This window comes from Eutrema salsugineum, unplaced genomic scaffold (assembly GCF_000478725.1).
Source record: "Eutrema salsugineum unplaced genomic scaffold, Eutsalg1_0 scaffold_1, whole genome shotgun sequence".
Lineage (NCBI taxonomy): Eukaryota > Viridiplantae > Streptophyta > Magnoliopsida > Brassicales > Brassicaceae > Eutrema > Eutrema salsugineum.
Window position 1 is genome coordinate 4,489,791 of NW_006256909.1, and position 25,800 is coordinate 4,515,590.

The 25,800-nt window shown below is 33.4% G+C and overlaps 3 protein-coding genes and 1 long non-coding RNA gene across 4 annotated transcripts; 3 read left to right on the top strand and 1 right to left on the bottom strand.

The window, feature by feature from the left end:
• Positions 1-4,953: 4,953 nt before the first annotated feature.
• On the top strand, positions 4,954-6,896 carry LOC18031132 (probable polyamine oxidase 5). Its single transcript, XM_006412753.2, has one exon. It carries the CDS (start codon positions 5,048-5,050, stop codon positions 6,698-6,700), a length of 1,653 nt encoding a protein of 550 aa, XP_006412816.1. The 5' UTR covers positions 4,954-5,047; the 3' UTR covers positions 6,701-6,896.
• Positions 6,897-16,965: 10,069 nt separating this feature from the next.
• LOC112082234 lies at positions 16,966-17,855 on the bottom strand. The gene is made up of 2 exons (XR_002896892.1): positions 17,475-17,855; positions 16,966-17,285 (listed from the first exon to the last, which is right to left on the bottom strand). It is a non-coding gene; the product is annotated as an uncharacterized LOC112082234 (long non-coding RNA).
• A 1,762-nt stretch (positions 17,856-19,617) lies between these two features.
• LOC18031133 (ectonucleotide pyrophosphatase/phosphodiesterase family member 3) lies at positions 19,618-21,070 on the top strand. The gene has a single exon (XM_006412754.2). It carries the CDS (start codon positions 19,634-19,636, stop codon positions 20,987-20,989), a length of 1,356 nt encoding a protein of 451 aa, XP_006412817.1. The 5' UTR covers positions 19,618-19,633; the 3' UTR covers positions 20,990-21,070.
• Positions 21,071-21,204: 134 nt separating this feature from the next.
• LOC18031134 (ectonucleotide pyrophosphatase/phosphodiesterase family member 3) lies at positions 21,205-23,230 on the top strand. Its single transcript, XM_006412755.2, has one exon. The coding sequence runs from the start codon at positions 21,379-21,381 to the stop codon at positions 22,768-22,770; it is 1,392 nt and encodes a 463-aa protein (XP_006412818.1). The 5' UTR covers positions 21,205-21,378; the 3' UTR covers positions 22,771-23,230.
• The last annotated feature ends 2,570 nt before the right edge of the window (positions 23,231-25,800 follow it).

The following is a 25,800-nucleotide window of genomic DNA, read 5'->3' on the forward strand; positions in this document are numbered from 1 at the left end:
AGAGGTGTAAAAAAGGGAAGGGAGAGAAAAAGGAGAAATGGTAAGAGATAAGTGGCTGGATGGGTGTATAGTTTCTATCTATCTCTATCTCTCTCTCTCTCTCTCTCTCTCTCTATCTCTCTCTCTCTCTCTCTCTCGAGTTTAAAAACATTTCCAAAGGTGTTAGTACTGAGCCTTTCATGGTTTTTTTTTGACTTATCTGAACATTAAGTACACTACTCATTCATAGACCCAAGACCATCACATAGCTTCTATAGGTTTTGTTGGATTCTTATCATTGATTCAATTTAGCTATAACCAAACAAAAAACCTTGGTTGTCGACGCATACAAACACATACATACACAAAAACACGTCTTGAGTTTTGTATGTGTATGTGAATGTACCAAACTATTTGTTTGGAAGCGAGGAGACAAAGTTGGGGCTCAAGAACTATATGTCCATTGTTCAATGTTATGTTCTTTTATAACCATTAACCCCCCTTGTTTTGTCTCTTTCTCTGTTTCATTGTTTCAACATTCTTGTTACCGCCCCTCCACCGATTAATAATTTATGCGCCATTGAAACCCGTCAAGCGGGTGATCTTAAGAAAGTGTGTGTGTGGTGAACCAATTAAGCGTAAAGCTTGTTTATAATGCAAAGCTTTTAGGGAGTGATAGTATTGTTAGTTGTTACTATATAAATGAATACAATGCATCTATGGTTTGCATATTAAATGTATGAGTATGAAACACGTGACAACCTTCGAGTGTGTCATTTTCAAGCTTCGAAGATCAAGGAAAAGTCCTTGGGTCACGGGAAATACCATAGTATTGTAGCTAGAATTTTGGAGCTCAAGATTTTGACTTTCCTCCCACCTACATTTGTATATCTACACAAACAATATGTATCTGCGTATATAATGTGACATTCCAAGTGTCCCTTTCGCATTTATCTACATAATCTAGATTATATCTTTATTCTTAGAATGATTTGCAAGATTTTTTTTTTTTTTGACTAGCCTTGTATTGTTATTTTGGACCTTGTTATTTGTTCCTTGATCATTTGTGCATATAAATCCTGTGGAACTCGTTTTCCTTCTGTTTTCCGCAACTTTTTTTCCCAATAATAACGGTGGAGGTTGCTCTTTTTGTATCGAATATATCGAAAGAGGCAATTCATGTCAATGATATATATCCTGTTTTATAGTACAATTATTATTTATTAAATAATGATTATGATTTTGTGTACATCAAAAGTACATAGAGATCACGCATAACTAATAATACTTATATATGTATTATTTTAGAACTCAAAGCTGATCTCGGAGAGCCAGAGAGCTCCTTCGGGATGCGCAAATCATCGCAACCGACAAAAGCCTTCGCAAGATTTTGTCTTTATGCTTTCATTTTTTTAGTTATTATACACATCAAGAATTTATTTATGTTGGGTCACAACATATTTAGTATTATTGTGGATTTTACGTAGAAGTAATGCATATCGTTTAGCAAAAAAGAAAGAATAATGCGTATCGATTATTTCAATATATCTTTTATAGCTATCAGTTAAGTCTTGATACTAAATATATACTTTTCTAATAATAGGTCATTTTCTGATTTTTATAAGTAAGCGATATGATAGCTTACGGATCTGCACTACCTTTGATGAAGATCCATTTCTGGTGTATAGTGCAAAGTTTGATATAATAAATTTCAACTAAAGTAAGATAAATCTGCAACAATATCTTCATCAAAAGAAAAAGTTGCATAATTTGATCGATCTAAAAGGAAAAATCTTCGTTAAAGAACATTTCTTCATGAAGATATTCGCTAAGGGATCAATTGTTCATCGTGTATTAGTGTTATGATGATTGCCTACAAATACTAAGGGTAAAAAGCAAAAGCAAAACATATTTAACGTCTTTTTCTTTGTATGTCAATGGCGTCTTTATAATTTCCACTATATATATAAGTATATATTTGTTTTAAATAAAAAAAATTATCGTGTCAATTTAATATATTTAAAATTTAACTTTCAGACAATAGTATTTGACCTAAAAATAAAATCAAGCAAACAATAATAGTTTTTTGAAAGGTGACTTACGCTTTAAACGTTATGAATATAACTAATATTTTTTTTTTAATTTATAATGTATTGGTCATCGTTTTCCTTCGTTAATTTTATATTTTAAGGTTTTCTCTTCTTCTTTTCGTTTCATGATGGACTACCAAAAAATCCACATACATATTGGGATGATATAAATAGTTCCTTTTTTAAAACATCTCCATATACATCACAATTAGTTTGAAAAACAAGATATATTATAACGATATTTATTTAAGTTACATATGTATATGAATCATTTGTTCGCCACCTTCGAATTTATTTTAATAAAAATTAAATAACTACAGAAAATCTTGTTTTTAATGATATACATTAGGCAAATTAATCATTTTATTTTATTTTGTATCGTTATACGCCTTTTCTCATACATTTTTTTTATCAGGATCTGAGAAATTGGAATAACTGTGTCAAATAGCTGCGTTATGACGTTAAAAACAAAAAAAAAAGACTCTCAATAGCTGCATGCATGTAAGCATGTGTAAATCAAATATAAACGATATACAGTTGATATATAAAAAAGGTCTAATACAATTACATTAGAGTGATGACACACAATGATGGTTACGTTTATCAAAATAGGTATCCAATCAAAGGTGGATCAGTACCACTGACTCATAGTTTGCATCTCGTAGGCCCTACCTCTGTCATCTTTCCTTCTTACATGTGATATCTCTCTTTCCAAATATTATCATTTCTTTCTATTAGTTTTCCTCACTTTAATTTGTTTGTTTAAATAATCCGTTTCTTCTTTTTGTGAATTTGCCAAATGACTGACAATATGGAGAGCTTTTATTTGAAAACCATTGGAAAGTTGCTTAAAGACACTTGTGATTTATACAAATAGCATAATTATGTAAAATAATATAATCATGGTTCAAGTAAAATCTTTAACAAAAGAAACGGTTTAAGTTAACATGTTCTTTGTTAATAACACGTGTAGTTGTGATAAACAATGGTTGTGTTATGTCAAGTTATCAACATTGAATTTTCAGATTCTTAATACGATATTACTAATTATAGGAATAAACGAAAGAGGAATAACTACTATTCCTATTCGATATTCACCTAAAAAATATCCAATTTATCAACTAGGTGGACCTATACTTACGGATATAACTGTGGTCGGAATGGTTGGAATTACTTTAATGTCTTATAAGTTATAAGCATGAACGTAAATAAATTTTGTCATATATTCAATTATTGAAATATCTAACACCACCATAGCACAAACTATTTTTTATCAAAAACTATTCAAATTTTAGATACTATTAGATATATTTCAATAATTGAATATAGGTCAAAATTAGTGTAGTAAACAAAGAGAATTGTATCTCAAATCGTGTGCAAAGATATAGAAAAACAAAAGACAGATATGTGTTGTTTGTTTTTTTTGAACAAACAGAGATGTGTAGCTAACGAAAAAAAAGGAGACATATGTAAACACAAGTATAAACAGCGACACGTTGTTGGTACGTTTGAAGCATGTTGCACAACATGCAAATCCTTTCATCAGTATTCAATAAGGTTAAAATTATGATCCGAGATCCAAGTTAGATACTTGGAGAATCCATATTAGGATCCGGATAGTGTTCTGCGCTCACATATTTATTAATGTGTGTCTTTCCTAGATCAAATAGGAGTATAATGAAAAAAGCTATGGCAGAGATTTAAATGATATAAATTAATTAGTGAATAGATTTTTTATTTTTATTGATAAACCCATTAGTCTGTGCGAGCCTGAGAGGATAGGTGAGCTTTGAGGTGACTTGAAATCTAATTGACATATATATATCTTTGGACATGTGTGTTGTACTGATGATACTGATGCTAATAATTTGGTTTCTTTTATTTTATTTAAACAGTATTTAGTGGATGCTGGCAAAAAAACAGTGCTTACTCGAAAATTAACTAGACTCACACAGCTTCTGATGCTAATCATCAATTTACGTGGTCAGTTAAAATTAATAATTACACATATAATATTAAAAAGGTAATTGTCTAAAATAACACACTTTTAAGTTTTTGTTCCAAACTTAGCATCACTAATCTCCATTTCTGATAATAAATTCAAGTACATATTTTTAATGAGAAAAACTAAAATTTAAATGAAAAATAGAAAAGTCAACCATAATGTTATACTTTTAATTTTAATTTATTTGGCATCATTATATTTTTACTTTAGTATTTGTACTATTTTCTAAATTTTAATTCTAGTGCATGTGCTATGTTTTTTGAAAAAAAACTTAATGTTAATACTATTTTTAGAACAATTTTGTTAAATAATTATAAGCAATTTTTTTACATATAACGAATCATTATCAATTGTCAATGAATGACGAGTCAAAATATGTATTTTAAAGGAAAATTGATAAATAAATAAGTAAAAAGATCATCATAAATGTGAGCAAATAATAAAACTACCGACATTGTCATATGTAACTGCTCACCTGATCATATTTCTAGAATCAACAATGAATATTAACTAAAGTCTCTCTATGTATAAAAGAGAAAAATTTCACTAAAATTAATGTAATGTAAAATATTAATTTCTTTTTTATATTCAAATGTTTTTCGATCACAGATTAAATGATATTTTGTTATATAAATTGATAACAATATAGAAATTTTATAGTACTGTATATTTTCTATTAAAAACAAAATTTGACAAACCAGGAAAATAATAATTCAAAATTATAATTCATCTAAGAAATTTCGAATAATCATTTTTTATGATAAAAAAATATTAACAAAAGTAAAATCTCCCCACTCGCTAACACACTCTCTCTCCCTTATAAATGTTCTGCCAAAGTAATCTCTCCCATTCATTCACCTCCCTGCGTCTCCTCCCCTAATCCCCAAAATACACTTCACACCCAAAAAATCTCTCCTTTTTCTTCCCTTTTCATCGAAGCGTAGACACCGACACAGAGAGATTCGCAGTGGCTATGGCGAAGAAACCGAGAATTGTGATAATCGGAGCTGGAATGGCTGGTCTCACGGCGGCGAACAAGCTCTACACGAGCTCCAGCAACATGTTCGAGCTCTCCGTCGTAGAGGGCGGCTCTAGAATCGGCGGGAGGATCAACACCTCCGAGTTCTCCGCCGAGAAGATTGAGATGGGTGCCACGTGGATCCACGGGATTGGTGGAAGCCCTGTGTATAGAATCGCCAAGGAGACGGGTTCTCTGGTCTCCGACGAGCCATGGGAATGTATGGATTCAACCATTGATAAAGCCAGGACATTCGCGGAAGGAGGGTTCGAGATTGAGCCCTCGATTGTCGAACCCATCTCCGGATTGTTCAATGCTCTCATGGAGTTGGCTCAGGGGAAAGAGATCTCTCAAATCGACGGCGATTCCGGCTACTTGGCTGATATTCACGAAACTGCCACTAGGTTTTGCTCTTCCCGTGATGGTTTCAATGGAAGTAGCGTCGGGTCGTTCCTGAAATCTGGGTTCGATGCTTACTGGGATTCAATCAGCAATGTTGGAGAAAATGGAGTCAAAGGTTATGGAAAATGGAGCAGAAAGTCGCTTGAAGAAGCCATTTTCACGATGCTTAGCAACACACAGAGGACTTACACATCCGCAGATGATCTCTCGACGCTCGATTTCGCGGCGGAGAGTGAGTACCAGATGTTTCCAGGCGAAGAAATCACCATAGCCAAAGGCTATCTCAGCGTTATCCATCATTTGGCCTCTGTTCTCCCTCAAGGTCTTATCCAATTGAATCGAAGGGTCACGAAGATCGAGTGGCAGAGCAACGAAGAAGACGATAGTAATCGTCCTGTGAAGCTGCATTTCTCAGATGGGTCTATAGTTTTTGCAGATCATGTTATTGTCACTGTCTCTTTAGGGGTTCTTAAAGCAGGGATTGAGAGTAATGATGAAGAAGGAGAAGGAGGATTGTTTAATCCTCCCTTGCCTGATTTCAAATCCGACGCCATTAAAAGGCTAGGCTACGGAGTTGTCAACAAGTTGTTTGTAGAAATGTCTCAGAGAGACTTCCCATCTCTGCAACTCGTGTTTGACCGTGAGGATTCTGAGTTTAGGTTTGTCAAAATCCCGTGGTGGATGAGAAGAACTGCGACCATAACCCCAATCCACAGCAATTCAAAGGTCTTGCTTTCTTGGTTTGCAGGCAAAGAAGCTCTCGAGCTTGAGAAACTAACCGATGAGGAGATCATAGACGGTGTCGTGACCACTGTCTCTTGCTTGACAGGCAAGGAAGTGAAGAAAGACACCGCAAAAACTCCAAAGCCCTTGATCAATGGCTCTTTGAATGATGATGAAGTCATGAAAATCAAAAAGGTCTTGAAGAGCAAATGGGGAAGTGATCCTCTGTTTCGCGGTTCGTACTCGTATGTCGCGGTTGGATCAAGCGGGGATGACCTAGACGCCATGGCTGAGCCATTGCCAAAGATTCACAAGAAGGGTGGTCAGGTCAATGGTCATGACCAAGCCAAGGTTCATGAGCTTCAAGTCATGTTTGCAGGGGAAGCAACACATAGAACCCATTATTCCACAACTCATGGTGCTTACTTTAGTGGTTTAAGGGAAGCCAGTAGGCTTCTCAAGCATTACAAATGTGATTTTTGAGTGTTAATTCTAAGAATATGTTTTCCTTTTTTTGGGGGGGCTCACTGTGTTTAGAGAAGCTTAATTAGATATGTAAGATTTTTTTAATTTTTTTTTGTTTTGTTTACTTTCAGTTTGTTTTTTTTTATTCTTCCTGTTTTACTTTTTCTAAATAAGTTTACAACCACATTCCAATCTAAAAAAGCATATTTCCGAATTTCTTCGTCAATGAGTTCCAGGGGACAAAAGGATATTAAAGAAACGAAAAGAAAGTTTTAAAAGAAAGCAAGATACTGTATAAATATATATGATGGAATTACATCTTTGTTTGTTCCTCGCTAGTCACTATAGTACTATTTTTTCTTTTTATTCTTTTAGAATTCAATAAATTCCCTTGTCACAAACTTATTTATTTGTGGGTTTCACTCGTACACATGGTATCATCAAATTATTTGTGGAAAATATTTATAAGAAAAATCGATGAACCAAAATATTATCGCCTTATTTTGGTAATTTACTAAACTATACCTTCCAATTTCATAAAAACCGAAAGAATGAATAATTGGATGACTATGACTTAAATCGAAATTTTATTTTCAATATTAAAGTCAAAGTGATGAGTTACACTATACAGCAAATGCTGCTTTCTTTCAAGAAAATAGGTCGAAATCGGAAGAGGAAAGGAACAAAAGAAAATACTTAGGATGCTCCCCACCTATATATATATACAAACAACCCTAAGAGATTCTTAAGTTTTATTTTGTGTGGTGGCACTTTGATGGACAGGATCCGCCGATCCCGCCTAGTTTCCAGCTTGCAAACCCAGCCATATATGAGCATTTATACATTTTATGTAGCCTCTTTTTTCTTTTTATAGAAAACCTATTTACACATGATGAATTATCAACCATTGTACGCTCATGGACTTGGTTTAATAGTTGAGACTACAGTAAGATTTATGTATAAATTTGAGTGATGGAAGCTATTGTTACATTGCTACTTGTCACGACGACAAGCTCTATAACATAAATCATATATTAAAACATCGAGAGTCTTGTGTCATATGGACAAGTCTTATAATTTACACGAGGCTTAGTACTAACTTTATGCTCACATATACAAAATTATCATATATGCAGGAGTATGCATCATGGTCCTACACTAAGGCATCAACATATATTGAGAAGAAAAAGTAATAAAAATATAGAGAGATGAATGGTCATGATCATCTTCATATTGGTTCCCAAATCAATTGATTTGATTCAACAGTTATGTACAATGTGTAATGAACAAGTGGTAGTGGTAGGGTTTAATTTACCAATTTCTTTCCATATGTATATCTTTAATTTCAATTATTTCATGACTCTTTTAATCTTTTTTTTTTTGTGCAACATGACTCTTCTAATCTCATTTTATTATTTACATTAGAAAAATAATACTACATCAGTTTTTACATTAATACGCTACTGTTTATCAAGTAACTCTTTGATAAATTACTTTAATAAATAAATTTATGTTTGTAAGAATAGAATTAGAATTCCATTTCTATCCTCTATACTGAAAATAAAAAATTAGAATGATTCTTTATAAAACACATTCGATGTTTTAACAAACATAAATATTATCTAAGCAAATAAAATGGGATTGAAGGTTTTTTCTTCTAGTAAAAAACTGTTATGAAATTCAAGAAAACATGAAAAATCTGTTGTAGATTCTGTCTACCAAATCCTAACATTTTTTCTAGGGTCAAACCAAATTCTAACCTACCTATAAGACAGTAAAATAATTCATATACGAAAATATTTTTATTACACAGGAAATTTCAAATCGTGTTTTCCACTCATTAATGTTTTTTATAAAGCATTTCATAGAATTCACATGATCTATTTCTTTGAAGAAATACAGATTTTATTGAGAAACTAATGACTACAACAGTTAACCTGCTCACATAACACATCGAGATCTTGGTTGTGACATGCTGTATCCAATTTAGAAAAAAGATACCAAAATCCCATGTGTTTTATAACAAAATATCAACTACTCAAGTGGGAATTAATTTTAATATTGTACATCTGACATTTCTTCACAAGAAGGGTACATGGTTTGTTGATTTATAATATCACATATTTTATGTTATCTGAAATTTGGATTCGAACACGGTCCCGAAAACTCATAAATAAGATGTTTCTTAACAAAAATTGTTTCGGTAGCTGGCTATTTTAGACCAAAATCAAAACTAAACTAAGAGGTTATATATCACCATCAACTGAACAAGTTTAGAAGACAACGAAAGGAATCTTTAATCTCGACATCAATCAACGAACGAAACAACTTTAATCACTAAAATGCAAACTTTGATTTATTATATAGGAACAGTCAAGTATATTGCCTGTGTGCACATATTATATTTTCCCGACATGGTTGGATATATCTTATAATTTTGTCTTGATGTTTTTTTTTTCATTTGGTTTTCTAGGACTCGGATTTTATTTTAACTAATTTCGAATAGAAAAATATAATAAACTTAACAAAATTTATCCAAAATCACATCTTAATCACATCCAAGGTATAGTCTATTTTGCAACAGTTGCATTCTGGTTTCTACATGAGCTATAATTATGATTATTCCAGATAGTCCATCATATATAATCAATAATTCTCCCTTTCAATCATGTGAGGAAAAAAATAGCACATGATCGAATCAACAAAGATTTGGTGTTTTTGGGGGAAACAAATCTGTATTTTTTGGCAGATACTATGTTTTGATGGCTAGTACTGTATCTTTTTTAAAACGAAATTTTGGTGCTAAAAGCATTTCCAACCATGCACCAAAACACCAAATTTGGTGTTGATTCTTCTCCAAATGTTGCACCAAATTATCATTTTTGTGTTTTGTGAATAGTGTTGCACCAAATCACAACACCAAACATAAAATATTATCTTTTCTATTTACTCATATTATTATTATTGTTTATTAGTTAATTAAATTATATTGATTTTAGGAGTGCATGATCCATTCTTATAATTTAGAATTGAACAAAATTTTGTTATTAATATGTAAATAAATTAAGATTAAAAATTCATAATCAAGTTTAATTAAACATTTCAACATAAAATTACTAGATAATCTATTTTATGAATAATTAGTACTCATCAAAATTATGAAAAATAAAGAAAATTTTAAATTTAATAATATAATAATATAAAATATTGTTTTTAGTGTGAAATTTGGTGTTGTGGTTGGAGATGAAAAAAAAAACACTATTCACTTTTACACCAAATTTTACACTATTCATGATACCAAATTTGGTGCTATGATTGGAGATAGCCTGCTAAGGATAGTCAAAATACATGAGATCTAACCTTATTTGCTCCAAAATTTTTGGATATAATTTAAACAAGGTAATAATATCTGCCAAAATTTTTGGAAAGTCAAATGTTATAGTTATTTATTTACAAGGGAATTTAAAGGTTTTTAATATAGTAAATTTTAAAATTGTATACAGTTGTTATAACTCGTTAAGTTGTAATAAAGATTCGGCAAATCCAGAATTTTTAATCCAAATTATTTTTTATAATAATAATGTTTGATTGGTATTTTTCTGATGTTTTTGTTCCAAAATGTTTATTTTTTGTATGGTCAAATCAAAGAAAGCTATCATTATTCAATTGGACTCCACTCTATTATTGTGAAACAATTTGATTTGCTTTCTATTTCTAAAGAAAACAAGAATGGCCCACTTCCTGTCTTTTTCCAAATTAGTAAAATTAAAATAAATATATAATAAACGTAAATAAATATATTATATAGTGAAAGGCGAATGCTGCACCCTAAGCTATCACACTTTTTTTTTTTGTGAAATCACTTTTTTTCTTTCTTTAGTCTATGAGAACGGAGGTCATCAACCAATTGGCCAATCACAACAGAAGATAAAAACAATATTATCATTTTAAAAAGTGAAGTGAAATGACTCATGTTAATTGCTGGTTAACTAAATATGATAACTTTCTTATTTGTTTTTATAATGTTTTATACAGAAAAAATTACACGATATTTTAGATTGGTCCATAACTACTCCAATAATCTGGAATCAAAACCGAAATCTGCTGATTGGTGACTCTAGATCTCCAACGAAATTACTTAACGTTAACTTCTTTACTGATCAGGAAACTTGAAGGCGATTTGTTAACATTGTTTCTTCCTCACATCACATGCCAGTAATCCTGATAAGTGATAACTATACATTTACCTATTAAACACCAACGTATTCCAAATAACATGATTTTAAATGAGTACTTTATTTCAAAGATTTAGTGTTATCATGTAAAATAACTCTGTCTTAACGTCAAGGTACATAAATGGCCGTTTATCATATATTTCAGCCGTCCTTAATTTATCCAACACACGTATTAACTTCAATTAACCCTTTCTCTCTTAGGTATGAATGAAGACGCTTCAAGGTTCTTCTGTCCATATTGGACGAGCCAAAGTGGTCCATCAAATTATCATTTTGCTCATTTCTCTCTTTTATTCATTCCCTAATGTCTCAAACTTCTCTTATTAACCACCTACATATTTTTAATCGCTTCTGTGTTTAAATAAGAAGTCACTTACATAAAAATATTATTGTATTTGTCACTTAATTTTTATGGTTAAATAATCCATTTATATAAATAACCTGAACACCAATCAATTTGGGAAAGAGGAAAACGAAAGGAATAATTAACGATACTTCACATTCACAAAAAGATTTGCCTGAGCTTTTTGACCAATTTGGTTGCAACATATGAGTTGATGGAATAAAAAAGAATAAATAGTGAAATAGAATAAAAACATAAAATCAAATGAGCTAATTAGTGAAAGAAGATGTTTCACCTAATATGTATTGTTTTCCATCATCACAAAACTACAAATGAAAACATCCGATCATGAGGAATTTATTTCTTTTCTTTTCCAAATATCATGAGGAATATCTAATCATTAGTAATCAACAAAATTGAAAAATCATTTATGTTTTTGAATATTATGATAAAATTGCAATTACAACCCATCAAAGAGTAACTTTTGTGTCTTTGCTATCTGTCGATTTTTTACTGTCTAGCTCTTACTTTTGTTCTAACATAATCATTTTCCGAAGCTGCAATGATTCTCATTTTTATTGCCTTTTTACAATATAATACTAATTTAATATGATAAAACCTATTTAATCATCTAAAAATTAAACCAAAGCCCATACGAATTACTGTAGGAAACTCGAATTTTATTAGTTATTTTCTGTAACATATATATATATATATATATATTATATCATATTTTACCAATTCAACCACAAGATGAAGGCTTAAGTAAACAACAAAAGTTATTATTACAAGAAAAGAGGTCGAAAGAATGCTTACAATTTATTCTTTTTTCCCATCATCCTTAGCATGATCAATATATTATTTTTTTTTTAAAGTTTTGGGGTTTTGATATATTTTTGATTGGCTATGATGATGAACTTGGGGATAATATATGTGAATTAAGTAAATTATCTCATTGGTATCCAAAATTCTTTTGGTTGTTTTTCCTTTATAAAGTTTTGGTTATTATTATGTTCTACAAAGTGGACCTTTTTTAAATGAACACACACACATATATCTCTTTAAAAACATACCCAAGATGTTCAAGAAAAAAAATTGACAAAAGAAAAGTAAAGAAAATAAAATGTGCCAAGAAGGAATCTAGGGATCTAGCTAGCAATATATAGGTCTTTGGTCGTTTAGTTTTGTAAACTTTTTTTTAAAAAAATTTTGCTCAAAGTGAACCAAACTGATGACTAAAACAGTGTCCAATATGTTTTGAAATGCATCAACGGCCAAATGTGATGGCTTACAGGGCTTCTTTGCATCCGTCTGTCCCTTCACTAAAATTCAAAAGGTTGATACGAATTAATATCTTTCTTGGATCTGTCATTTTCCAATTTTGGTTTCATGGTCCCTTTTCATTTTCGTCCCATGGTAATCCAAAGAAAACAAGATAAAGCAAATGTTTTGTTATGAATCTGATTGGCTATACCGAAAAAGAAATAGTTAGTTGGGAATGTACATAACAATACTCTCATGACCAACGATGCACATAGATTTTAATCATGGTGTTTTATTTGTATTTGTTATCTATGCATCTTTATAGATGTTTCGTTAAACATCACTACAACGTGGAAAAAAAGAAGAAGAGAAAAAGTATCACTACAAAAAACACCATTTGTATATATATATATATATATATATATATATATATACATATATTCTTCTGAAAGAATAGTGTAAATCAAATGTCCACTTTTTTCCATGGTTAAGTGCCATATGGCAAAATATGATTCATACAATCATCAAATTCATGAAATCATTAAAGCCAATGACCTCGTGAATCATGGTACATTAGTTATTTGTACTCCCCCAAGATAGCTTTACATAAAAGATTCAATCATTAGCCAAGTCTCAATTGTTTCGTTTTGTTGATCACGATTCTAGAACAACTGAAGGCACTCATTTAAACATTCGAGACTCAATTAGAAAATTCATAGTAGTGTAGTAGTTTATAAGACTAAAAGATATTTTTGGCTAAAAAATGTGGATTCCAAACAACTCTGCGTATCTATAAGATTTTTATGCGATTTACACTCAGCAATACTATCATTTCACAAATTAATGATCGAATTCAAAGAAATATTTTATTCCACGAGTTTCAATAATATTAGGGTAAAAAAAGAAGTAAAAAACTCAAAAATCCTTCTAAATTATCATTCTTTTGTTTTTTTTCTTTTTTCTCCAGATAATTAAAAAAAAAAAGTAAGGAAATTTGTGTACTTCGAAAATTGAAGCATGATTTAGCTATCTGAAACTCGTCCAACCTAACCGGTCTACCTGTAACCTTAAACTTTAATCTCTATCCGATAGATTTATGGTCGTAATCATGAGATGGACACCATATCCAGTTTATCCTACGATTAATGATTGTTACAAGTAAATCTATTGGTTAAGCTATTAATTGTAGCATAAAGAATCACTATCATTTACCAATAAATAACAATTATCTTACTTTAATCAATTTCTTTGTCAATATCATATATAGCTATGACATCTGATCTTGACTTTTGTTTTTTTTTTTATCAACATCACTATGCAGATTTTATGCAGATTTACACTCAAATTGTGACAACACGTCACTAACATAAACCAGACTACAAATCCTTGTCGATCATGACTTATTTATAAAAATAAAAACTGCAAAGTTAAAATCATTTACCAACATTAAGTCAAATAATGAAATTTTATATGTACCATCATTTTTTCCAAAATTTTGGAGAAAAATAAAATGTTTCTTCAGCATTTCGTTTGGGCTACATTTTTGAGCCCGTTGGTTTCATAAGGCTCGGAGAGTCCTCAATAACAATCGGAACTTTTCCCAGAAAGTCTAAGAAATTAGATAAAATAAAAGGAAAAAAATCATTATTTCCAGAATTTTTTTTTGTGTGGTTGTTGACGGAAATCCTTGTTCATATCCTATTTTCTTGCTGGTTTCCTCCAAAACAGGAAATCAAAGCGCATAAACTCCCTTAACCTCTAGCAAAAGAACACTAGTAATCTGAGTTCGTATCCTACTATGTATGAATATATGGAAAGAAAATTCGGATTCCTATAAATCTCGGGGGTTACTCTAGGTTTTGGTTTAGGATGTTCTCAGTTACAAACATAATTTTGAGAGATATAATGAGAAACATAAAGAACCTTTAAAAAAAAACCAAACATGAATAACAAGCTAGAAAGAAGAATTATTTTCAATCTCATATATTATCAGGGAACCCGACTATGAACGTCTTTTCTATTTTATGTTATATAAGCACGTGAGATGATGAGATCATCATTGATACCGTAGATGCCAAGTACTAGGTATATTTCAAAGCACATAATATACATTCTGATAATTTCTCAGTATAAAAAAAAAGAACACTTATTTTAACCGATGATTGTCTTCGATCGATTTCGGTTTTTATTTTTCGCTTTGTCAAATAGGCTTTGCTAGTTGCATGTTGGCTTCAGGGAGTGATGATGGATCATTCTCAATCCGTGATCTAAGATTGATACCTTCATATTTTCAAAAGCTCTCCATCCGATTTTCCCGCTTTCTGTTTTGATCTATAGTATTTTCGGAATTATACCTTCATATTTTCAAAAACTCTTCAGGATTTTTGTTTTATCATTAGTGAAGGATGAGGAAGAGAAAAAACATAGTTTAGTTCTCTTCTCAGACTAGAGAAGAAGTAATAAACAACACGCCATAAATTTGCCTCTTCAGCTTATCAGCTTCTCTTTGTTTCCACGGCAGTTGCTACTTTCAACATCTTTAAGGCCTTGCAACATTCATAACACTCTTCCTTCAGGTTTCGTCATGACCCGTAATTTTTTTTTTAATGAGAATTTTGGTGGTTAGTACAAGCTTTTAACGGATTTTAGTCTTCTTTGAAGTTTTTTAATGTTCTACGTCCTCTCTTGTTCTTTCATTGATTTATAACTAGATTTTGGAATAAATTTATAAATTTATGAAAGTATGATTAACCGATTTGTTTGGACAATCCGGTTTCTAACATTCTAACTACACAATATTGAGGGATTTGTGTATATATACAATCATACATTTTGCAAAGATTTCTATACCAAATGTAAAATCTGATTATAAAATAAATGATAAAATTTTAGTGTTACTGATTGTAATGTATAAATGTTTTTCCTTTTAATATAAGGTTATTCTAAATGGCTAAGTATAGGAGTTGGGATCGTAAGGCATAGGTTTAACACAAATACGTTCGGAAAGAAGTTGTTGGTTAATCTAGCCACTGATTAAGTTGAAAGCGTGTGGCTAACTATCCTAGAAGTTTCTCGTGAAATATCTTCTCATACTATCAATCCTAGCAACAAAAAAATTGATTTTGGTCGATGAGTCATATATACTTAGAACGTTAGCGGCTTAACGATGTGCCCAGTCAATCTTTGTTGTATTGAAGGAGAAGAGACTGAAAAGGCATATCAAGTACTTTACCGTCAGGACCGAGAGACTTAACTGTTGTTGTTACTTGCCCATTCAACTATATATACCCAACTCTATGGTTTTAATTATTAAATATCTTTTCTGAGTATAAAAGAAATATAGTAACTGTATTGTTAATTTATCTCCAAACATAGTTCCCCAAAACTTACAAAACTCGAAAGCGTGTGCTGGCTTTATCCACATTCAGATCCCATATCAAACACAGCCAATCATCTCGCATAGGAAGAGCCCACCACGAAAGGATAGTGTCTCGTGATAAAACGTGGATTAAATCTACACCGTAAGATCAGATATCAATGGCTCTCCCGAATTTGGACCATGCAGATGCAGTAATGTTCTTAGTCGTAACAATGCAATTGCCACCACGTTCCAAGAAAAAAATAGAAAAACAAAAAATGTAACTGCCACCGACTATGGTACTGAATTATTAAAGGTATAGTTGTTTTTTTAATGTAAATCATATTCACAAATCAGAACTTCCCTCAATGTTTTGGAAAATACTTTAAAACTCAAAATTTGCTGGTACTATTCTTGTCAGTCGATAAAAAGATGTAAGTTTGTCCATTTTAGTTAAATAAAGTTCGGTACAACTAAATAAGGGTAATAATTTAGTATACTTTTTTGCTAGATGTTGTACTATATTAATTATGACATTTTAAATAAATATTGTATTAGTGACGACTTATCTTTCTAAGATTCCACATCTCAACGTACTGTATTTCTCTATATACTAGCTATATATACTTTGAATATAGGTTTAATATTCTGAATTTGAAACTCATATAGGAGATAAGGCAAATATCTAATGATCCTCTTATCATATAGTTTTTACATCAGTACAAGAGCAGCAATGCTCTAGGTGGGATTGCTGTAGAAAACGCATGTAGCAATTTTACTATGGCTCATAGTTGCACAAAAGATGCACAAACAGATGGCTTAAGGACAGAGAGATTTGGGATTTCCAATTAATTTGCAAGATGTATATGACAATGATTCTATAGAATGCATCTCTCACAAGGTATTCTTTGTAAAGGATGAGGTTAAATATAGCAAGCTGCAATCATACCAGATCAAGCTACCGATGCTGCTGCTACTATCATTCCAGCTACCGATGCTGCTGCAATCATTTCAGATCAAGCTATCGATGCTGCTGCTATCATTCCATCGGTAATAAACTCAGGAAAATCTCCCTCTTTTCAAGTATGAAAATCAGTGTTCGTTATTTGATTGCAAAAGGAAACACTGTGTGGAAGGCTATTGCTCTACATATGACAAAACACTAGCACTAAATAATACACACTCAAGTCTAGCTATTAATGTGGTAGACATGAAGATTACGGAAAAGGATCTGGTAAAGAAGATTCTTTGTTTGCTTGCAGCAAATAAGCCTACTGGCGTTCCAGAACTGTCGGACAACAATTGATTGAAGTCATCATATTTCACCTGCATAGATCTCAAGATCTTGTCCATTTCAGCATCTTTCGATGGGTTTGCAACAAATGGTTCTCCATGAACTCGATCCTAGACATAGATAAAGAAACAACTTATCACACAAAGTTACTTTCTTTTCATCAAAAATGTCTTCTTCAAAGCAACAAAATTAAAACATTCACGGATCCAAAATCACCAAGGATCCACATTTAAATTTAAAAAAACGGATGAACATTGGATAGAGTATATGGTTTCCAAGAAAATGCCATAGGAAGTTACCTTGGGAAGAGGAGGAGGGTTCTAAGATTGATACCTTCATATTTTCGAAAGCTCTTCATATTTTCTGTTTTGATCTATAATATTTTCGCAATAATACTTTCATATTTTCAAAAAATCTTCAGGGTTTTTGTTTTATCATTAGTGAGGATGAGGAAGAGAAAAACAGAGTTTAGTTCTAAGACCAGAGAAGAAGTAAATAACACGCCATAAATTTGCCTCTTCAGCTTGTCAGCTTCTCTTTGTTTCCACGGCAGTAGCTAGTTTCAACACCTTTAAGGCCTTGCAACATTCATAACACTTTTCCTTCAGGTTTCGTCATGACCTGTATTTTTTTTTGTTCTGAGAATTTTGGTGGTTAACTAGTACAACCTTTTAACGGATCCATTTAGTCTTCTTTGAGTTTTTTTATATATATATTATGCGCTTGATTTCCTTATCTAATTATTATATCTGGTCAAAATTTTGCATTCTAATAGAAAAAAAGCTCTTGTTAATTGATACGTTCTATCGATTTCAATTGGTCACTAACGACAGAGTTATATCACATCCCTTCCCAATTTTCAAATTTGTTGATATAGTTACCATGCTTACCAGTTCTTACTATTTTCCCGTATAGATCATCTATTATAGATGTAGTTACGTGACTTGCACCACATTGGCCGCGTAACGATGTGCCGAGTCAATTTTTTTGTTGTATAATTGTATTGAAGGAGATGGAAGAGACACATAACATCGGTGTTTTTTTTTTTGTATAATTGTATTTTTTGTTGTATAATTGTGCCGAGTCAAGTTTGAGTGAATGGCACATAACATCGGTGTTTTTTCTGACCGACTGTTCCGATCTAGTGAATATGACCGAATCCCCATCTGATTGGCCGTTTTTTTCGTCCGAGTTAGAAAACTTACGCATCCTTCGTGAGAGCTTCTCAGATTTCGTCATTTCCCATATCCCGAGAAGTGAAAATGTCCGAGCAGACAGTCTTGCAAAAGGAGCCTAAGTAAGAGGACAAATATTCACCCACATCGATCATACCGAGTCGGTTGAGGACGGCCCCTAAAACTGTTCTCGGCCCAGCCAACAATAATGTAATATTTGGGTAGTCGAAAAAAGAAAAAAAAAAAAAAGGAGATGGAAGAGACTGAAACGGCATATCAAATACTATACCGTCAGGACCGAGAGAATATATTTTCTGAAGGTTAAAAGAATCATAGTAACTATTGCCTTATCTAAAGATATAGTACCCCCGAAATTACAAAACTCGAACGCATGTGCTGGCTTATCAACATTTAGACTCCATGTCAAACACAACCAATCATTCCGCAGAGGTAGAGCCTACCACGAAAGGATACTTTCTCGTGATAAAAACGTGAGTGAAATCTAGACGGTAAGATCAGATATCAATGGTTATCCCGCATTTGGACCATGCATGCAGATACAGTAGTGTTCTTGTCGTAACAATGTAACTGCCACCAAGGCACCAAGTTCCAAAAACAAAAGAAACAAAAAAATGTAATTATTAAAGGCAGTTGTAATTTTACTGTAAAACCATATTCACAACTTGCCTCCAAGTTTTGGAAAATACTTTAAAACTCCAAATTTGCTGGTACTATTTAATGTCACTCAATAAAAAGATGTTTGTCCGTTTTAGTTAAATTGTTCGGTTCAATTAAATATGAATTTTAGTCTACTCTTTTAACTAAAAGAATAGAATCAATAATGATATTTCCATCATTAATGATATCAATGGATTTATTTTTTTGCTGGATGTGATATTTATATTAATTATGACATGTTTTAAATAAATATTGTATTAGTGACGATTTAGTTATCTTTTAAGATCCCACAACTCGACCCTCAACGTACTGTATTTCTGTATGTACTAGCTAAACTATAAATCTAGGCATCTTTGTTTCATATTCTGAAATTGAAACCATATATACATAGATGTAATGATATTTATATATATATATATATACCTAGTATATAAATTATTATATGGAGACACTTCAAGGCTTCAAACGGTATTTAGTATTATTTTCTTTTAATTTGTTTTATCAACAGAAAAGCAAAATAATAAATAAACGGAAAAGAACATTTGCTCGTTCTATAAATAACATGAATTGCAAGAGAACCATCATCATCACAAACGTTCTTTCCAATGGCAAAAACCAAACATCTTCTGTCTCCCAAACTCTCTCTCACCTTTCTTAGTCTTCTCATTGTAGCCGCCACCTTGGCCGCAGCCGCCGCTACAAAGGGTGTGGATTCTCCTTCGTCCAAAACCGGGCGTCCTCGGCCCTTCAAGAAGCTCAACAAACCGGTGGTTCTAATGATTTCTTGCGACGGATTCCGGTTCGGTTACCAATTTAAAACCGACACACCTAACATCGACCTTCTCATCTCCGGAGGAACCGAAGCCAAATCCGGTTTAATCCCGGTTTTCCCCTCGATGACATTCCCAAATCACTACTCTATCGCAACCGGACTCTACCCGGCTTACCACGGTATAATCATGAACAAATTTACCGATCCAATAACCGGGGAAGTGTTCAACAAAGGCCTAGACCAGAAATGGTGGTTAGGTGAGCCATTGTGGGTAACCGCAGCAAACCAAGGTCGCAAGGCTGTGACTTTATTTTGGCCAGGCTCTGAAGTTCCCAAAGGTTCTTGGACTTGCCCTAAAGGATTGTGTCCACATTACAATTCTTCTGTCACTTTCGAAGAAAGGGTCGATACGATCTTGAGCTATTTCGATCTTCCCGGGAGCGAAATACCAGATTTCTTGATGCTATACTTCGATCAACCGGACAAAGAGGGCCATGAGTATGGCCCCGATGATCCTCGGGTTACATCTGCGGTCTCAAAGGTCGATAAAATGATCGGTAGGGTCATTCAGGGTCTGAAGAAGAGGAAGATCTTCGATGAGGTCCATGTGATATTGCTTGGTGATCACGGAATGGTGGCCAATTGTGATAAGAAAACAATTTACATTGATGACTTAGCAGATTCGATAAAGATACCTGCGGATTGGATCGACGCTTATAGTCCGGTGCTAGCAATGAATCCACGGTGGGGCAAAGATGTCAAGAATCCAGGTGAGAAGAACGCAGAAGTCGTGGCCAAGATGAACAAAGCTTTGAGCTCAGGGAAAGTAGAGAACGGAGAGTTTTTGCAGGTTTACTTGAAGGAGAAGTTACCGAAAAGGTTGCATTATTCCGAGAGTTCCCGGATTCCGCCGATTGTAGGAATGGTCGGAGAAGGTCTCATAGTTAGACAGAACAGAACAGACGCTCACGAATGTTACGGAGATCATGGATACGACAATAAATACTTCTCCATGAGATCTATCTTTATAGGACATGGTCCTAGGTTTAGGAGGGGAAAGAAAGTGCCGTCGTTCGAGAATGTTCAGATCTACAATGTAGTTGCAGAGATTCTCGGCCTCCGACCAGCTCCGAACAATGGTTCTTCTCTGTTCACGAGAAACATTCTCTCGCCCTTTAAAGAAACATGAGAAGTACAATGAATCAAGGAAGCTAAAAAGCTCTTAGTCGCATGCATTCATGAATAATAAATGATAATTGTGTTCTTTTAATTTTGTGTTTTAGCTTGAGATTTAAATAGTTATTTAATTGAGCAAGAAAAACGAGCTCTAATTAAAAATAAGAGAAAATATTAAGTGTTGTTAATTCGACTGACAAAACACATCTAAATTTTGGTCACATGGAGTGGTATTTTGAGATGAGACCATATAATATGATTTAACTCCGGGTTCGCGGAGATATACATAATTTATTCCAAAATATCCAAATTATAAAAATATTAAGCAAGGAAATAATTTCTCGCTTTATAAATAACATGAACGTTGTTGAGCTAAACCCATCATCAAAACTTTCTTTCTAAATGGCGAAAAATAAACCTGGCCGGTCTGGTTTTACCAGTTATCCCTGGTGCAGGTTATCTCAAACCCTCCTTTTTCTTAACGTCCTCGCCGTAGCCGCCACCGCCACCGCCACCGCCGATGATTCAAATTTTCCGTCATCACCCATCTGGAGTCCCCACCCCTCCAAGAAGCTCACTAAACCGGTGGTTCTACTCATTTCCAGCGACGGCTTCCGGTTCGGTTACCAATTCAAGACGGAGACACCAAACATAGATCTGCTCATTTCGAGAGGAACCGAAGCACAGACCGGTTTAATCCCGGTTTTTCCCACCATGACGTTCCCAAACCATAACTCCATCGCCACAGGACTCTACCCAGCTTACCACGGTATTATCATGAACAAATTTACCGATCCGATAACCGGGGAACTCTTCAACAGAAACCTAGACCCGAAATGGTGGTTAGGTGAACCGTTGTGGGTAACCGCCGTGAACCAAGGGCTCAAGGCTGCGACTTACTTTTGGCCAGGCGCTGACGTCCACAAAGGCTCTTGGACCTGCCCAAAAGGATTTTGTAAAGCTCCTTACAACGTTTCTGTTCCTCTAGAAGAAAGAGTTGATACAATCTTGAGCTATCTTGATCTTCCCGAGACTGAAATCCCGGATTTCATGGCTCTGTATCTTGACCAACCAGACATACAGGGTCATGAATATGGCCCCGATGATCCTCGGGTCACGGAGGCTGTTGCCAAGGTCGATAAAATGATCGGTAGGGTCATCAATGGATTGAAGAAGAGGAAAGTGTTTAGTGATGTTCATGTGGTATTGCTTGGTGATCACGGAATGGTTACTAACTGTGACAAGAAAGTGATTTACATTGATGATTTAGCAGATTGGATCAAGATACCTGCGGATTGGATCCAGGCTTATAGCCCGGTGCTAGCGATGAATCCGCGCTGGGGCAAAGATGTTAAGAATCCAGGAGAGAAGAACGCAGAAGTCGTGGCCAAGATGAACGAAGCATTGAGCTCAGGGAAAGTAGAGAACGGAGAGTTTTTGCAGGTTTACTTGAAGGAGAAGCTACCAGAAAGGCTTCATTATTCCGAGAGTTCTCGGATTCCGCCGATCATAGGAATGGTCGGAGAAGGTCTTATAGTTAGACAGAACAGAACAGACGCTCACGAATGTTACGGGGATCATGGATACGACAACATGTTCTTCTCCATGAGATCAATCTTTATAGGACATGGTCCTAGGTTTAGGAGAGGAAAGAAAGTGCCGTCGTTCGAGAATGTTCAGATCTACAATGTCGTTGCAGATATTCTCGGACTCCGACCAGCTCCGAACAATGGTTCTTCTTTGTTTACTCGTAGCCTTCTCTTGCCCTTTGGAGAAACGGCGCAAGTAGAATGAAACAAAATACTAACTTGAGCTTCTAGTTTCTGATGCATTCTACTGTTTTATTTCGAAGTCAATTAATGTATCAACATATGAATAAAAGAAGTGCCCAAATGTTATTTGGATAATATCCATCGAGAGAAACATGACTCGGATACCATGATGATGAATAGGAACACATAATTTGCTATAAAAACATCATTTGTTTCAATCTGGTTTTTATGCTTCATAAGTAAATTAAAATCAAATTGGAAATCGAATTGAACTATGTACGTGGATAGTTAGTTGTATTTTGAATTTAAGCTTTAACATATCTTTTTGGAGAAAGTTGGTTGTATTTCTAAATGCATTGCTCTTACCAATGAGATATACATTGCTATTACCACTGAGATCCGATAAATACTACTATGCTATTAATTGAATCTCTTTAAACTTTAGTATATCAAGGAATATTTTATTTTATTTCATGTTCTATATAAAGAAATGCTATTTTTTATTTCAATAATTGGACATTTTCTGACCGTTTCGCTTTATGAAGATTTCTATTGATACGGTGGAACTTTTACAATTAAAAGTTACCTGCTCCTTTTTATAATACACAAGTCAGCAACTCAGCATGTTGGCTTAAGATATTATAGAGTTAATAAGATACTCCATTAATTAACACTAACGTCAGAACTGTGGACTGTTAATTATATATCACAAGTTTATGTAAGAAAATCTGACTATATTGCATAGAATCTAATTACATGATTCATTTTCTTTTTGCTATTAGACAATAAATATTATTGCGGTCGCCAGAATTTATGATTCAAAATTGTTAGTAAAAGACTTATAAAATAGTTTGATATGCCAGTTTCCAAAGTTTGTATACCCTAAATCAATGTATTAGTACTTTGGTAGACGTTTGTTTGTTTGATAAAAGGCTAAGGCATATTATGGCAAGAGCTTAGTTATAAGAGCATGTATATCAAAAGTTCATAAAGGGTTAGAGCATGTCTATCAGAGGCTTTTGAGGAGTTCATGACACAGATTCTAAAACGAAATATAATAAAAAAATAAGAAAAAATATAGGGGTTTATGACCCGGGTTTTTTCCGATGAATTTGAAGAGACAGTCTCTTCACACATGGCACATCTTGATTGGTCTAAAACAATAATTTTTGAATTTAAAAAAAAAACAAAAAAATAGTATTATATTCTGATGAACCCTTCCTTCAGGAGTTTACTGATGGACATGGTCTTAGAACACAATTTCTTAGGCAAATTGAAAAAAGTAAATGAAAAATGGGCCAAAAATTTAGAATCATCCCTAAAACAAGAGACCTAAGAGCATGTCCAGTGGGGGTTCATCCCCTATTTTGTGCTCGAAATCATATGCAAATCACAATAAAAAAAGGAAAAAAGCCCATTATCGACGGATCGGTTCATCTGGTTGAACCTGATGAACCCACCTCTTATCCACGTGGTTGTATAGGATTGGAGGAAAATTGGGGTAATTTTGGGGGAGGAAAAAAAATGATCGGCCCAAATTTCATTTCTCTTTCTCCAATATTTTTGCTCTTTCGTGTTCCCTTCTCTGATGATTCAAGAGGATTCTTTCGATTCCGTGCAAACCGGCGAAATTTTCCGGTGGGTTGGTAATCCTAGCACCGCGCTTCCGTCTCATCGTCAAGGTAATCCTCTGTTCTTTAGTTCTCGGTTTATTTTTTACGAATTTGCAGGATTAGGGTTTCGTATATTTTGGGGAAAAACTTGAAATCCAAAATCGGTATTTTTTTTTGGGATTTTGGGTGGATAACGGATGCTTGCCTCTTATTTGATACCCGTAATCGATTCTCCGTATGGTATTTGACTGATTTCCGTGAATTTCAAATCGACGAAATTAGGGTTTTTGAGATTGGAGAAAAATTTTGGGGCTTTTCTTTCGGGGTTTCAATTTGGGTAGAAAACATGGTTTTTGTTTCGGTTTAGCTCTATTTCGGTTTGGATTGCATGGTCGATGAAATATGTGATGGATTTGTATGCGATGAAATTAGGGTTTTCAGAAATTTGGGGAAATTTTGAGTGCCTTTATTTTGGGGTTTCAATTGAGTTACTACAATGACATACCTGTGCTTTACCTCATGAATTCGCTTGCATGGTTGAGTGGATTCAATTGTTCAATTTTTATTCGATGGGTTAATGGTTTCTTCCATTTGCATCATTCAGGTTATGGTTTAGAGGGTATATCGATGATGATTCATATATGTAATTTGATTTGCTGGTTCAAATTTGTGATTTGATTTGATTTATGTGAGTTGCATCATTCAGGTTTAGGTTTAGATGCTTTATCGAGGATGATTCATATAGGTGATATGATTTGGTGTTTATAATATGTGATATTATTTGATATATGTGCTTTCCATCTATCATTTGTATGTTTTATGTTATATGATTTGATCATCTTGCCTTTTGCCATTGTCGATGTTATTAAGTAGTTATTGATGATGATGTTGTTATTGATCATGTTTTGTTTATCGACGGATTATGCCATCCTACAGCAGCGGATCTTCTGAAGAAGAGGTCCCAGATTGGGCATACGCTGATGCCACTTATGGCATACCGCATAAGTGCTTCTGCGGTCGTATTGTGAAGCTTCAAGCCGATGCATCCGGTCGTAAGTACTATTCTTGCCCGGAATAGATTGATGAGGTTTGATTTTTATCGAAAATATCTGGACTAAATTTGGTAAGTTTTTTTTTTTATTTCAAATATTGTATGTTTTTAAGATTATGTGTAATAAATTATTGTATGTTTTAAGATTATATGTAATATATTGTATTTTCTATTATAATAAATGTTTTTTTAAATTAAAAAAAATATTATTTTAATCCGGATGAACCCCATTTGGGGGTTCACTACTAGAACCCGAATTTTACACGAGGTTCATCCCAAACCACACAAACCCAAAAAAATGTTTTTTTAATTCGATGAACTCCTCTATGGAAATCACCATTAGACATGCTCTAAAAACAATTTATCAACGACGTGGCGCATTGTGATT

What these genes read in the sequence shown, in the direction of transcription:
- LOC18031133 (XM_006412754.2), top strand. Translation starts at nt 19,634, where the DNA reads ATGGCAAAAACCAAACATCTTCTGTCTCCCAAACTCTCTCTCACCTTT.
- LOC18031132 (XM_006412753.2), top strand. Translation starts at nt 5,048, where the DNA reads ATGGCGAAGAAACCGAGAATTGTGATAATCGGAGCTGGAATGGCTGGT.
- LOC18031134 (XM_006412755.2), top strand. Translation starts at nt 21,379, where the DNA reads ATGGCGAAAAATAAACCTGGCCGGTCTGGTTTTACCAGTTATCCCTGG.